Source organism: Trichoplusia ni, chromosome 21 (genome assembly GCF_003590095.1).
Source record: "Trichoplusia ni isolate ovarian cell line Hi5 chromosome 21, tn1, whole genome shotgun sequence".
Classification (NCBI taxonomy): Eukaryota; Metazoa; Arthropoda; class Insecta; order Lepidoptera; family Noctuidae; genus Trichoplusia; species Trichoplusia ni.
In genome coordinates, this window is record NC_039498.1 from 6,758,641 (window position 1) to 6,772,526 (window position 13,886).

Genomic DNA, 13,886 nt, shown 5'->3' on the forward strand with positions numbered 1-13,886 from the left:
AGGGCGCTTTGTTAATATACCCATCTCTTTCTAACTTACAGGTTCGTGTATCTCCGTCTCATGTCGGGGGTGGGTTAAGACTTATAGAGGGTGTTGAACGCCAGATGTTTCGAAGATTCGTTTTTTTTTTCTTTAAGGTCTTGAACAATGGGATCGGGCTTGAGATTTGAGCATATGGCAGAGAAACAGGTATGAATTGATAGGCGAATACTTCTATTTTTATAGTTATTTTGGAGTTATTATTTTTGGTTTCGGAAAGATGATGTTTTGGGTGACCGCATGGTATTAAAAGTTGGATCTTTCTTTGGGAGTGTATTTTAAAGAGCTTGGGAACATTTTATGTTATAGGTTGTGAGACATTGCATGAGTACAGACATGGTTTGACTACATACTTGACATAGACAGGGCTCATACATACATATGATTTGTTAGTTTTTGAAACCGTTAATAGCGTTATCTGTCGAAAGCGAAATCTATCTTACAGTTTCATAGATTATCGCTTACAATAAATAAATAAAATATGTTGAAATGAAACTACTTTTACGGATTTTATCGCGGTTTAATTTTAGATTTTAGTTCCCGACGTTTCGAAACCTTTGCAGGTATCATGATAAAATAAAATATGAATATTAAATCTTTTCATTCATTAAACTAACAAAACGCGTAACATTATGGTATGCAATACAGAATTGAATTGAATTTAAAATCAGCCCAAATTAGTAAGGTACAAGCCACAAAAATTTCATCATCAAAATTACAAACATCATAAAAAAAAAATCTACCACGCCTTAGCCTCTAAAAAAAAAAACAAAAGCAGAATCTACCTTGACACATCTACGTCTAAAACTTGAAACAATACAACTATAGTGTTTTCGAGGCAACCATTTATGGTCAGTAATAAAACAATTCGCCAAAAACATCTGGTAGTATTGTTTACATAAATATTAATGTCCGACCGTTTGGTATTTAACTTTCCCATGGTATAGGAAGTGAATTTTACATTGCAATATATTGTGAAACTGCAATACCAAATAACTGGAGTATGGGTTGAGTTGAAAAGAGTATGACAGCGAAGATGAAATTAAATTCAAAAATCTAAGGTTACTAAAAAGTACACTACTACCTAGGATAGCACCCCGTAACGCCTCTCAGTATTTCCATTTATTTTGATACGAAGCATGATATCTGAGAATTATTAAAAAGTGCATCCTATTAATCAGATTAAAGTAATTAGATTAAGTCCTACGTTCCTGTTTATTTTTAAGTAAGATACATATTTAATGTAAGATATATATATATTGTTTAAATAATTTTAGATATAAGATTAATTTGCGCGTGCCCTACAGGGTCCACAAATGCTCTAACCCATTTTGTAACATCTCTGTAAACATTGTGGAATGCAAATAAATTATATGAATATGAATAATATTATAAACGCGAAAGTTTTTAAGTATGGATCGATATTTGTTACTCTTTCAAGCCAAAACCATTGAATATCGGACGAAATTTAGTATACATGTAGTTGATAACCTGGATAAGTGGACATATAAGATAGCCTTTATACCGTAGGATCATCTGTAGCAGGCGAATCCATTCCATCATGCCTGCATCTATTTCGCCAACTACCTGGTTTTTGTCGTACGTCGTCCTATAGCTCATAAACCGCTGAACATATTACGGTAAGAGAATAGAATGTCACGGGCTCAGCGAGGAGATAGTTCCCACGAACACAGGAAGTGATGAGTAGTGAGTGAGGCGGGGGTGCCACTGTCAGCGGGGTAAATGTATGTACCCCACAGTCTATGACAGAAACTTGTCCAGCGGGGTAACTACCCCATGATACAGACTTGTCTGTGTGTCTGTCTAGCCTTTGGGACAAAAAAATCTGTATATTTCATTTGGACATGGGAAGCTCCTTCTAATATATCAGAGTATTCTGTTCAGCCGTAACAAATTTGTGAATGATTTAAGATAAATATTTTATTTGTATTATCCTGGAAAACGAAATACTCTTTTCGATAACCGAGTAGTTATACAAAACATATTATATCCCTTACTATCTTACGTATATTTTGGTAACCAGCGTTTTTAAATTTAATTTATTTTAATTTTACTGTACATGAGAAACGGGTGTTGAGCAAAAGAAAGACATAATTTTTTTAAACACAGGAACCCACCCACAAAATCTATAACAATAGCATTTTGAGTCAAAAATAAAAAAGAACTTAGTACTGGAAAAGACTTCAACAATATTCCAATCATTAAAAATACATTTTTTCATAAGCGGACCCACCCGCTAACCGCTCACACTAACACCCACGCTTCACTAAAAAAAACCGATCCCTGCATATAAAGCGAATACTTTCTGAACATCTGTCAGCATGGGGGACATTCCGTCCCTTTCTCTCGCAACGGCCTTACATATACCTGTCTCTTTCTAAAGCCCGATGTCTGGCAGGTAGACAACCTGAGTTTCGCGACTCATTCTGTGTTTAAAGAGCATTGGGTTACTAGAATAAGTTCAATTAATATTTGAATTGTAATTTGTATTAAAACGAATATTTATATACTAATCATTTAAAGTTTTCAAAAACAATACTAAAAAAGCCGCCGTGTCAGGTGTCATGCTGTCTTTATCACTTCCTAAAAAAATATAAAGACAGCAAGATATTTTAGGCTAGAAATCGTCATTCAGCTAAATGTCCTTGTATTAAGTCTGTAAATTATTGAAAGAAACACCATCACAGCGTTAAAATCAATCAAAAATGTTACTGCCTATAAAATTGATTTGTAATATCTCTGAAACATTTTTCTCCTTAAAACTATTTGAATTTTTAAAACCAATCTGATCCCACTTCTTATGCTAAAAGCTCTCAAACTGTCTTCTACTTCGCTTTTCGTCATAGGCTAGACCATTTAATATACAGCTTTCACATCCATCCTGAATAATTATAAAACCTCCAGAAAAACAAGAAAAAACTCTCATAAATTTTCCATCCCTATTCATATTACACGAACGAGTGAAACCACGGTACCTAGCTAGTATTATTGTTTATATTCAAAACCACATGCGAGCAAGTCGGTAAGGTCACTCGAATCCACCATGCATGCACCCCTGTAGGTGCATTACCCTAGCGGAGGGTCGTGCGCGCGCGCACCCTCGCAATTCCGACTCCCTCACTCGTATAGCTGCGATTGTCTGTCTCGCTCGCACGTAATGTTAAGGGTAATGTGGATTTCATTTGGTTCATGAATAAAGTGAAGATACAAATAAAAAAAGTGTTTTTTTTTTGTAGCAATCTATAATGGGAGCAATTTCTTAGTTTTTAGTATTGCAACGATGTAGCGACTATGTTTGTTTCTTTGTCCTAGCAAGTTGAATAAGTTCTTTTTGCTATAGTATGGACCTTACCTTATTTAAAGGATTTCAGAAGCTTCTTTTTGTTAATAATATTTTGGCTCATGTTTTCAGGAGTATTTATGTCGCGTCTACTCTATATTTTGGACACTTCAGCTATCTTTATAAATCAATAGGAATACAAATCAATTCCAACTATCTCTAGGGTGACATGAAAACTAGTTGCATTTCATCCTTTAGATTTTTCATATTTAAGAAACTTCATCTGCCTTTTCCCAAATACACTGGGGACGACTGTGAACACACACTTAGGTTTTTACCTTTTGTTTAGATCTTATACAACGTTCACAATTTTCAAGTCAGTTGCAAAAACAATATTCAGAAAAAAAACCCGACACATTTTTCCATCTCAATTAAACGTCCTCGTCTAAACCAACAAGAGTCCAGTTCGTATCAATCAATTATCATTAAAACAACATACAAACATTCGATCGGACTTCATGCACACATACATGTCTTACCCCTGGGTGACCGGCGCACGCGCATTGGTGCGGGGCGCCAGGTGCGCGGGCGTCGCGCCCCGTTCCCCGCCGCGCACCCCGCGACAACCCCGCGAGGGGGAAATAGGATTTTATGGGAATTAGGGATGTTACTGTTATCGATAATTATGAATCGTTTAATATATTTATGTTCTTTTTTTATTTACAAAACGTAATATTTATTCATATGAAGTTTGATATTCCATATTATTTAATTTATGTTTTAACATGTTTAACACTTGCGGATTTGGACAGTCTCGAAAAAAATTAAACTTGTATTTACTTCTAACAAAAATATAACGAATACAAACCCGATAGTTGAAATTGCACATAAGAATAAATTTTGATAGAAACCATTAGTATTTTTCTTACATATTTAATTTTTCAAGTGACATTTCTTCACTTTAACACTCCTTCTATACTTCAAATAAAAATCCCTTTTAATTACACAGTAGAAAAACATTTAAAAAACTACTCCCATACATTTATTTACTTGCATTTTCCTTCCACTCAATCACAAACAGCAAAATAGCAAAAAATCAGTTAACATCTGATGACAGCGACATTGTGGGAATATCCATGTGTATCACGATATCATTACGAGAATCATGTGAAATGGACCTCACAAGACGAGTAAGGAAGCTGTTATTATATTGACAAACAAGAATATTACATGTCTATATGTTTAATTATTTTTTATTTCAACGTACGATTCGAGTCCTAAGGAATTGAATCCTTGTGTCGCGAAGAGTTACAGAAACATTCAAGTCACATGCACAAAGACACCCAGACTCAGAACAAGCATTAATGGATCACTCAAATGCTTGTCCTATGCAGGCATCGAACCCGGGAAACGTCGCGCTCAGTGGGTTTGTGGTGACCCCCAACCGCATTTTAAGAAAGTGCTTGAATATAAATATCCGACTTATGGCTGAAATTCATACTTATAACGTTATTTTGAGTTATAATATTAAAAAAAAAAAACTATTTTTAAATTTGACTACTTTATACAACGGTATTTAATTTTAATTCGATATTTACCGCAGCTACAATCGATATAGATATCTATCGATACGACCCCATCCCTAGCCCGGCAAAAAAATGGTACGTGCCCATATACACAGGTATAATGACAAAAGTAGGTGGATATACATTTTTTTCTATAGAAATATAAAGCTTACGACTTTAACGGAATCGGGACTATAGGGAGCTAATAGAACATTACCTTTATTACGTAGTCGGGTAAATCTTTACTCAAAGTCCTTACTTTTGTATAAAACACTACGATTTTTGTAGAAAGGAAAAGAAGGGTGTAGTGTTCTGTTTCAAATATATGACGTCCTCCATGGTCGAGTGGCGTACGCACCGGTTTCAAGGTGTCGCTAGCTCTGAGGTCCCGGGATCGATCCCCGGTCGGGTCAATGTAAAAATTCACATTTCTACATTGTCTCGGGTCTGGGTGTATGTGGTACCTTCGTTGTATCTGAATTCCATAACACAAGTGCTTTAGCAACTTACTTTGGGTTCAGAACAATGTATGTGATGTTGTCCGCAATAAGAAAAAAAAATATATATATAATTAAAGACATAGTTCTTCTCCATAGGAATGACATTTTAGAACCGTGCACTTAGAGTCAATACTGTAACGTTTTAAAGAGTCGTGGAAAACGGGCTACTTAAAATAAAACCTTTTGTATTTGGTGTATACGTCTTGTAATGCGACAGTGTTATTTTCATGTTATCAAAATGCAAGATTTCAAGCGTGAATTATCTTGAAAAAGTTAATATACAAGTAAGGTACTATAGTTCTCAAATGTGTAAATAGCACATTACTTACCTTTAATTTGACACGATGTATTAATGTGTGTTCAATGTAATTATATCAAAAATTTCATGATGTGTGTTCACATAATCTTTAAGTTTTAGTCTATATCTATAAGTGAGGACTTGTAATTGGCTTTATGTTGTCTAGATATCTCAGTTTTGTCAAGTTTTTTATATAGCTGTAAGTCTTCCATAGTATAATAAATAAATAAATAAATAAATAGAAAGATTTCATACATTTATTAAGATATCTTTATCTTGTGTAAATTATTTTTAAAATCTGTCAAGTTTTTTGGCATTAAACTTTTAACGGCACTAACCAATAATTATAATTATTGCATTTATCAGAAAGTTACTAAATATGAAAATAAGAGCTCTGGAAGAAAAAAGGTGAAAGGCCTATGCCCAACTGTGGGAACTCAGTCACCAATAATTAATTTATGTTAAGTACAGAAAGTTTCAGAATACAAATCATTATTATTAATTTACTTCTAAAGTAAAGACATCGTCCATTCTCCACTATATTTTATCCAAACGAAAGATATAGAAATATAATTTATTTCCTCCATTTAATAACACAAAACTAAATTCAACAATTCACGTGCCCAAAGACATGTTAACCACACGTTTGTGTAAATCGCGGATATATTACCAAACGTTGCGTCAATGGCGCTGATAAGGACGCGAGGGTGACAACACGTTCCGATTGGAATTAGGTTATTGTACCACGTGTTATTGTTAGTCAAGTTAAAATAATAGTTACTATAAGAGCCGATTTTAAAATTGGTAGATGGCTTTTTAACGTAATAAAAATTTAAAACAAGAAATAAATTAAGTGACACAAGTTTCACACAACGCCATCTAGTCTCTAACTACGCGAACCTTGTGTTGTACAAGACAAGTGATAAACATTCACAGATGTACGGTTTTTTTTATACGTACATAATGTAGATAAAATAAATCCAGACACAAGAAAATTTGTCTTGGGTGAGAATTGAAGGCATAACTGGTAGACTAATAATAAAGAAGTTAAGAAATAGAAATAATAGGACGCATAAATAACTATAATCGAAACCACTACCATTAAAACGAACATTTAATCGGCACGATTATTTTAATCAACCCCCGCGATTAATGAATTTAATTAAACCTTGTGTCGCTATTTCACATTCATACAACCCACAAAAACACTAATAAACATTCATGGATAACACAAAAAGCTTATCCTTTGCGAGGATCGAACCCGCGACACGTCGCGCTCCGTGAATTTGGCTTGGTGACGTCAACCACTCGGCTATCCGTGCAGTCGTATATTACGACATTATAAATTTAACAAATATTAATTTATTCCGGAACTGCGCGGATACTAAAGTTTAGCAATAACACAAACTGTGTTATATTTGTATGAGATAGAGCACGTTTCAGTTCATATCAATTTAAAACGAAGGTATTGTTCTAATTAATGTACTTTGTATCGTTAATTAGTACTTTACACGTGTATTCGAGGATTGCGAGGTTATTTGCAATCATCTGCTCGGAATAATCCACTGCTTAATAGGTCATTATAATCAAAATCAATACGATTTTAGGATTCGATCGGATCGTCACCTAGCTGTATCTTACGAACCGTGACAGCTAGCACAGTTGTAATTTTCACAACTTACGTATTTTAATTGACGCTATAACAACTAAAACACTAAAAAGATCGAGTGTTGGCAACGTTTGTAAAGTGCAAAAATTGGTTGGGTTTCCAATATAGACGGTGATTTTTAGTCGTGTTACAAAAGCAGGCCAGTTCATGTATCCGACGTAAAATACCCCTAGGCGCGATTATTATTTTTTTATCATCAACTAAGATAATAAGTACGAAGAAAAATGAAATCTGAAATATACACTTAAAAATGATAAAAACGCAGCCGCCCGCGCCCCTCACCATTGTTACAAGGCTCGGACCGCACTCGCAACAGAGCTGTTTCTCAAAAGCTACGAATTGTATCATAATATTGAATAAAAATTGCATTTTAAATTTATTCAAATCTCATAAATACCTATTTTTTATCATGAACGTGGTCTGGTCATTGGATACATGAACTGGGCTGCTTTAGTAAGTCGACTAAAAAATCACGGTGTATAAAAAGATTGAACATTGAGCGCTAGCTCACTGCGGGCGATTCCAAATATTCCAATTATTCTGGGATGTTTGTTACCTCATGATCATTTCCTTTACTTTTAATTAGAAGTGTGTATAAATTATCTCAACGGTGTTTTGGATAACCCCTGACTCCTGTGACATTTCCTTGCATTTAGTATTTAGGAAATAACTACCTCTTTTCCTTTTCTTGTGGTTTTAATAAAAAGAAACCGCAAGCAATATTATACGTCCAAAAAAAAAACACAGATGATATTTTAAAAGCAAGGTATTTAAAAACAAAGCAATGTGATATCTTGTAGAACTGGTAAATTTTAACTAATATATTCGTTATTGGACAGGTGTGTTTATAAACAAAAAAATAATATGAAGTTGTGAGTAATGCAACTAAAAATAAACTATTCATATGTTGGCTATAGTCAAAATGGCGTAACAATCATACCTTTTGTATAAAAACCTGCTTGAAGTAACACAGGAACTGCTAAACAAATAATAAAGTATGCTAATCTAGTTTATTAGAAGACTTTCTAACACCATAAGTAGTAAAAATAATAATCAAAAAGTAATTATTTCAACTAGACCGTTTTCCAGACACATTCAAAACGTAAAAGTGACGACTCTAGGTGCGAGGTTCCAAAATTCCAAAGAGTAAAGAGATTCTAAAAGAAAATAAGGAAAATGTTACAAGCATAACAAATCTTATATCTAAAATTATCACACAGCTAACAACAACATCAAATTAATAAGTTATACACGACAGAATTACATAAACCTGCTTAAAAATATAACCACAAAAAGAGGGCTTCTATACAAAAAAAAAAATAAGACGACACGACGTTTTCGTGCTGCAAAACTAGGAGCTGACTACATGAAAATCTAACGTCAAAGCTTACTAGACTACGAAATAAATACAAAAAACATATAAATTGAAACGACGAGGCTAATTTTATACCACACGTGCATAAAATACTGCTCAACACAGAAATCTGAAGACTACACAACAAAACACAAATAAAGTATAAAAGTAAACACAAAATGAATTAAAAACAAGGAACACAACACATAAAACAAAATACAACAGAAACGGTGTTAAAATACACAAAAAAGCTAGTGCGAATTGTAAAATAAAAATTAATACATCTGAAAAAAGAAACATACACAACAGGACAACACAAGTGCTAAGGCGGGAAAAACACACGTGCTCAAACACAACACAACGGCTCACCCATTGTGGTGGCACATCAGCGTGTTGGTGCTGATGGTGGTGGTGGTGGCGCCGGTCGGGCTGGTGGTGCCCGTTGGACGCCGCGCACGACGTCGCCGCCACCCCGTACTGGTGCAGAAATAGGTGGTGACTGTGCGGTTCTTGGTGTAAATGGTTGGTACTTATGAGACACAATAGTTCACAGCGTTCGTGGTGTAAATGGTGGTACTTTTGAGACACAATAGTTAACAGCGGTCGTGGTGTAAATTGTGGTAGATTAAGTACAATAGACACAGTTGATAGTGAGAACCCTCGTGGCTAAGCTGCAACTGCACACGTACGATGACCTTCTATGTCATACCGAGTTCCTCCGCAAGGCAAGTTAAATTGGGGGTCCCGGTTGAAAATCAGTCTAAGGAATATCGTATTGCCCAGGTAAGTAGGTTGAGGAGGTCAGATTAGAGGCAGTCGCTCCTTGTATAACACTAGTACTTAGCTGCATCTGTTTGGACTAGAAGGTGACCGCAACAGTTGGGAAAAGGTTGGCATGATGATAATATTGATAATGAGAACAAATGTAGGTGTTACATGTAAGATGGAAGATCTCGATCTAATAAGGGCTAAGCTAATTAAAGTCGTAAATATATAAATAATACCATTATGGGACGTTGCAACAGACACAGAACAGAGAACAGGGCACCATGATACTAAGAATGATGTTGTAGATACTGTATCCTGATCTTAAATCTAACCAAAAAATCCTATATCCTTAACAACCAACAGTTCTTGTGAATAAATTCTAGTATCGCTCTGCATTCCGTAAGTTTTTGTAGTTTATTCGCCATTCGTGATCAGACAATGTTTTACTTGTTGAAGTGAGTAGGGCGGATGTAATTTCCAGGATTTAAATTTTGCAAATAATATCTAAATCTTAATTATAAGGTTCATTTTCGTTGGTCATTGGACCTGTTCAAAGATATGGAATGTTTGTTAACGAATGCCATAGGATAGGGACCAATTATTATATGTGATAAAACATGAATCCTAATGCGGATTCTTTTCATAAAACTAGCACCGAACCTTATATTCGTCCTAACTGCTATCCAAGGTAGAAAATAAAGGAAGTATAATTGTATCAATCTACCACGGAAAACAGTAAAACCAGTAATAGGGCATCAAGGGCCGGGACCCTTTTGGCGTCATTTACTTTAAACGCCCTTAAAGGGACAAGGGCGTTTACTACTGAATACGTCAAGGACCGTCCTGTTATTTAGTACGATAGTTCTTAGGGTTCTTTTAGAATTTATAAAAGCATGAGACTGGATAAGGTACGATTTATCGAAGAATTCGTAATTTTATATCTGGACTATGAAAAGTTCTAGATCGAGCTGTGCTGGCACATGTCAGAAAGCGGCATGCATGCATCGACTAGCTCATGGGGCTCAACATTTTTTTAGGGTACCCCACAACTCGACACACCACATAATTATATCGATAATGTTTGCGGTACCTTACTCTAATGAGTAATCGTCACTTTAAGACAACTATAAATGAGATGCAATCCAATATACATAAATAACCAACGAATACAGCAAAAATCGTATCCATCGAAAAAATCCATAAGACACTAACTGAAAATTTCAACTACATTAGTGCTGGTTAACTTTTTTTGAGGGGCTACCTATGCAATTTTAAATTTCATTAGATCACAAAACTTCAAATGTATAAACATTCCTTTATGACAAGGAACTATGACTTTGTCTTATCAGTTCAATCCAAAGATATTCTTCAGCGATAACGCAAGACGAAATGAAATTCGTCTACAGGCCCTTTAAACTAGACAAAAAGAAAGAACTCAAAAAAGTTCGTTCATTCCTCTGAATTCTTGCAGGTAGACAATACTAGCGAGAATCCTTGCTTCACATGTCTGTGTATACCTTAGTAAGTAGTAGCCTCTTGTCTGAGTTGCCGATTCGCTTTTATAGCCGGCCGACCGTCTATGTGTACAGACGATGTCAAAAGTGATTGCAGTGGAGGAAAATTTTGGAAGTTTGATTCAATAAACTTGGTACAAAATTGAGCTTTTTTAGGTTGAAGCAAATTTTGTTGAGATTTTATTTTTTTATGAATGAGGAATAAAGAATGGAAGAGGCGATGGTGGATTGTGTGAAAGATGCGAAGGAAATATATTTGTAGGGTATTTGATGGCTGTTAAACTTTACTAATTGAGCTTTAATTAGAAAAAAAAACAGTAGTTTTAATAGAGAAACTTATGAAAATTATTCCATTAGCGTTAGAATTTGTTAGAAGTAAGAAATTTAATTAATGTGCGAAAGAATTGGAAATGGAGGAGAGGTCTACTAACATTTTAGTTCACATGCACCAGTCACCCATGAGTTCCCTATTTATAAATGTCAAAATCAAAAGTTTTTATTTCAATGAGGCCGTTTTCCAGGCACTGTCAAAACGTTAAGGTGATGGCTCTAGTTGCGCGGTTCCAAAGTGTCACTCTTATGGAGAAGAACCGGCAAGAAACTCCATAAATTTGAGAAAATTGTTTTGGTTTCCAATCAGATATATAGATACTAAAAAACAGTAAAAACCAGATAGACAAATATTTAACAAATTAACATAACCTAACATGACAGTCGAAAATAATAAAAAATGAAAGTCACTTACACATGGATAAACGATATCTGATGACATCACACTGTTATTTACTCCATCGAGTAATTAGCAAGCGTCCCTTACTCGCGCGATACAGGCAGAATAAAAAACCCAAAGAAACATTTAGATCATAATAATTACATTATATAATTATAATTATAATTATAAGCTACATGAAAGACCGCCAGCAATATGTTGACTACAATGGCTATGAATCGGAGCCTTACTACACTAGGTCTGGAGTAAGTCAGGGCAGCAATTTGGGGCCACTCGAATTTATTATAATGATAAACAGCCTTCCGGAGGTCGTCAGACATAGTGCATGTTTATTGTTCGCGGATGACCTCAAGTTGCTGCTCGAGGTAAGGGATGAATCAGACTGTGCGCGACTCCAGGATGACATTGACAGAGTGGTGAAGTGGAGCCATGACAATAAACTATACTTTAATGTATCCAAATGCTCGGTAATATCCTTCACTCGTGCACGCAACCCTATCTGCTATGGGTACAAAGCTGAGATGACACCAATACAGCGAGTCACACAAGTACGTGATCTGGGAGTACATCTCACTCCAGATCTTACTTTTCGCGAACATATCGTTAAGATATGCAAAAAGGCGTACAGGAACCTCGGATTTGTACATAGGCAGTCGCAGGGCTTCACGAATATAACGACAATAAGGGTATTATACGATGCACTAGTTAGGAGTCATTTGGAGTATGGTGCTGTCATATGGGCTCCACACGAAGCCAAGTACTCGGTCATGCTGGAGCGCGTGCAGAACAAGTTCACGCGCCACTTGTACTGGAGACTGTACGGAGTGTATCCTTTGTACCCACTTATGTACCCCACACTGTTTGTACTGGGTATGGTCGGGTACAATCAGTTAAGGGTGCGGCGAGAGTTCACGCTGGTCGTGTATTTGATTAAATTAATTCGTGGCCTAGAGTTCAACCCGGGAGTGTTGCAGCGCTTGTGTTTTAGTGTTCCGGACCGCTACGTGTGGAGACGGCGGCGACCGCCACTGCTGTCGGTGCCAACCGCCAGGACCAATCTACTATCGAAAACGCCTCTTACGCGAGCGATCCGCACAATTAACGAAATCCAGACTAGTGTAGATATTTTTTCGTGTCAGTTCAGTGAACTCGCAAAGATTATTTTGTATATATTATGTTATAAGATAGAATAAGCTACATATTAGTATTGTTATTGTATTGTTTTTTTATGGATTTAATTAATGTTATCTTTAAATTAGAATATCTTGTTTCTTTATTGTTTAAATTTTATAGTAAGTAACTAGTTATAAGTAAAGTGCCTCACTAACGCATTAGGATATAAGCCTGTAATGTTAGTGATAAGGTGGAAATAAATAAATAAATAAATAAATAAATAAATTATTGATTAGTTAGATTATTACTTTCCGTTTCAAGTGAAACAGCAATATAACTGGAAAGAGAAGAAACATCGTAAGATTAAAATCATCTACGCAGGATGACTTTCAAAGATTATACCCATTTAGATTTTGTGAAAAAAATGTTAGATTTTTTTGGTCGCGTCATGGTTTACTCATTCAAAATTATGCAACTCAAAAACAACATATTTATCTAATCTATATTTCGGTTTGTTTTTTTCAATTGCTAGACATAGTAGGTATTTATTTAATGATCCTCTGAACAGTCACCTGTAGAAAGCTGTAGTAAAGAAAAAGGAGACAACAAGTACACAATTTTTTATTTTTCGGATGCAAGCCCCCAATACCAGTCTTTTCCGCAACTCCTATGGACAATGAATAACAATGTTACCCAAGGAAACCCCCTAGCACTAAAGCTCGCTATTTCCAGAAACGATCGACTGTCTTGGAACCTAACCTTGGAAATTAATTAGAAGTATTCAGATAGCAACGGCCAAACAGCCGGAGATAGATCTCGATGGCGTGCAATTGGGGAGGCCGATGTCCAGCAGTGGACGAATATGGGCTGATGATGGTGATAATGATTGAGAAGGAAAAATGAAAACCCCACTGCACGCGGGAGACAAGTGTTACATACTTTGGTGATAAAACAAAGTTGAATTCAACGTTATCCGGATGTAATATATTAATGCCTTTTAAAGAAATGCAAGGATTGCAATCAGCAGATTAGACA

At 35.5% G+C, this 13,886-nt stretch overlaps 1 protein-coding gene across 2 annotated transcripts in view; it reads right to left on the reverse strand.

Annotated features, from left to right (window-relative positions):
* LOC113504282 (protein daughterless) overlaps positions 1-13,886 on the reverse strand; it is a 187,792-nt gene that overhangs the window by 140,042 nt on the left and 33,864 nt on the right. The window contains exon 3 of one of the 2 annotated variants that reach the window (XM_026886521.1): positions 9,096-9,203. The exons of the other annotated variant lie outside the window; for it this stretch is intronic. Coding sequence (XP_026742322.1) covers positions 9,096-9,203 — 108 coding nt within the window. The remainder of the gene's footprint in view (positions 1-9,095; positions 9,204-13,886) is intronic. 2 annotated transcript variants of the gene reach the window in all.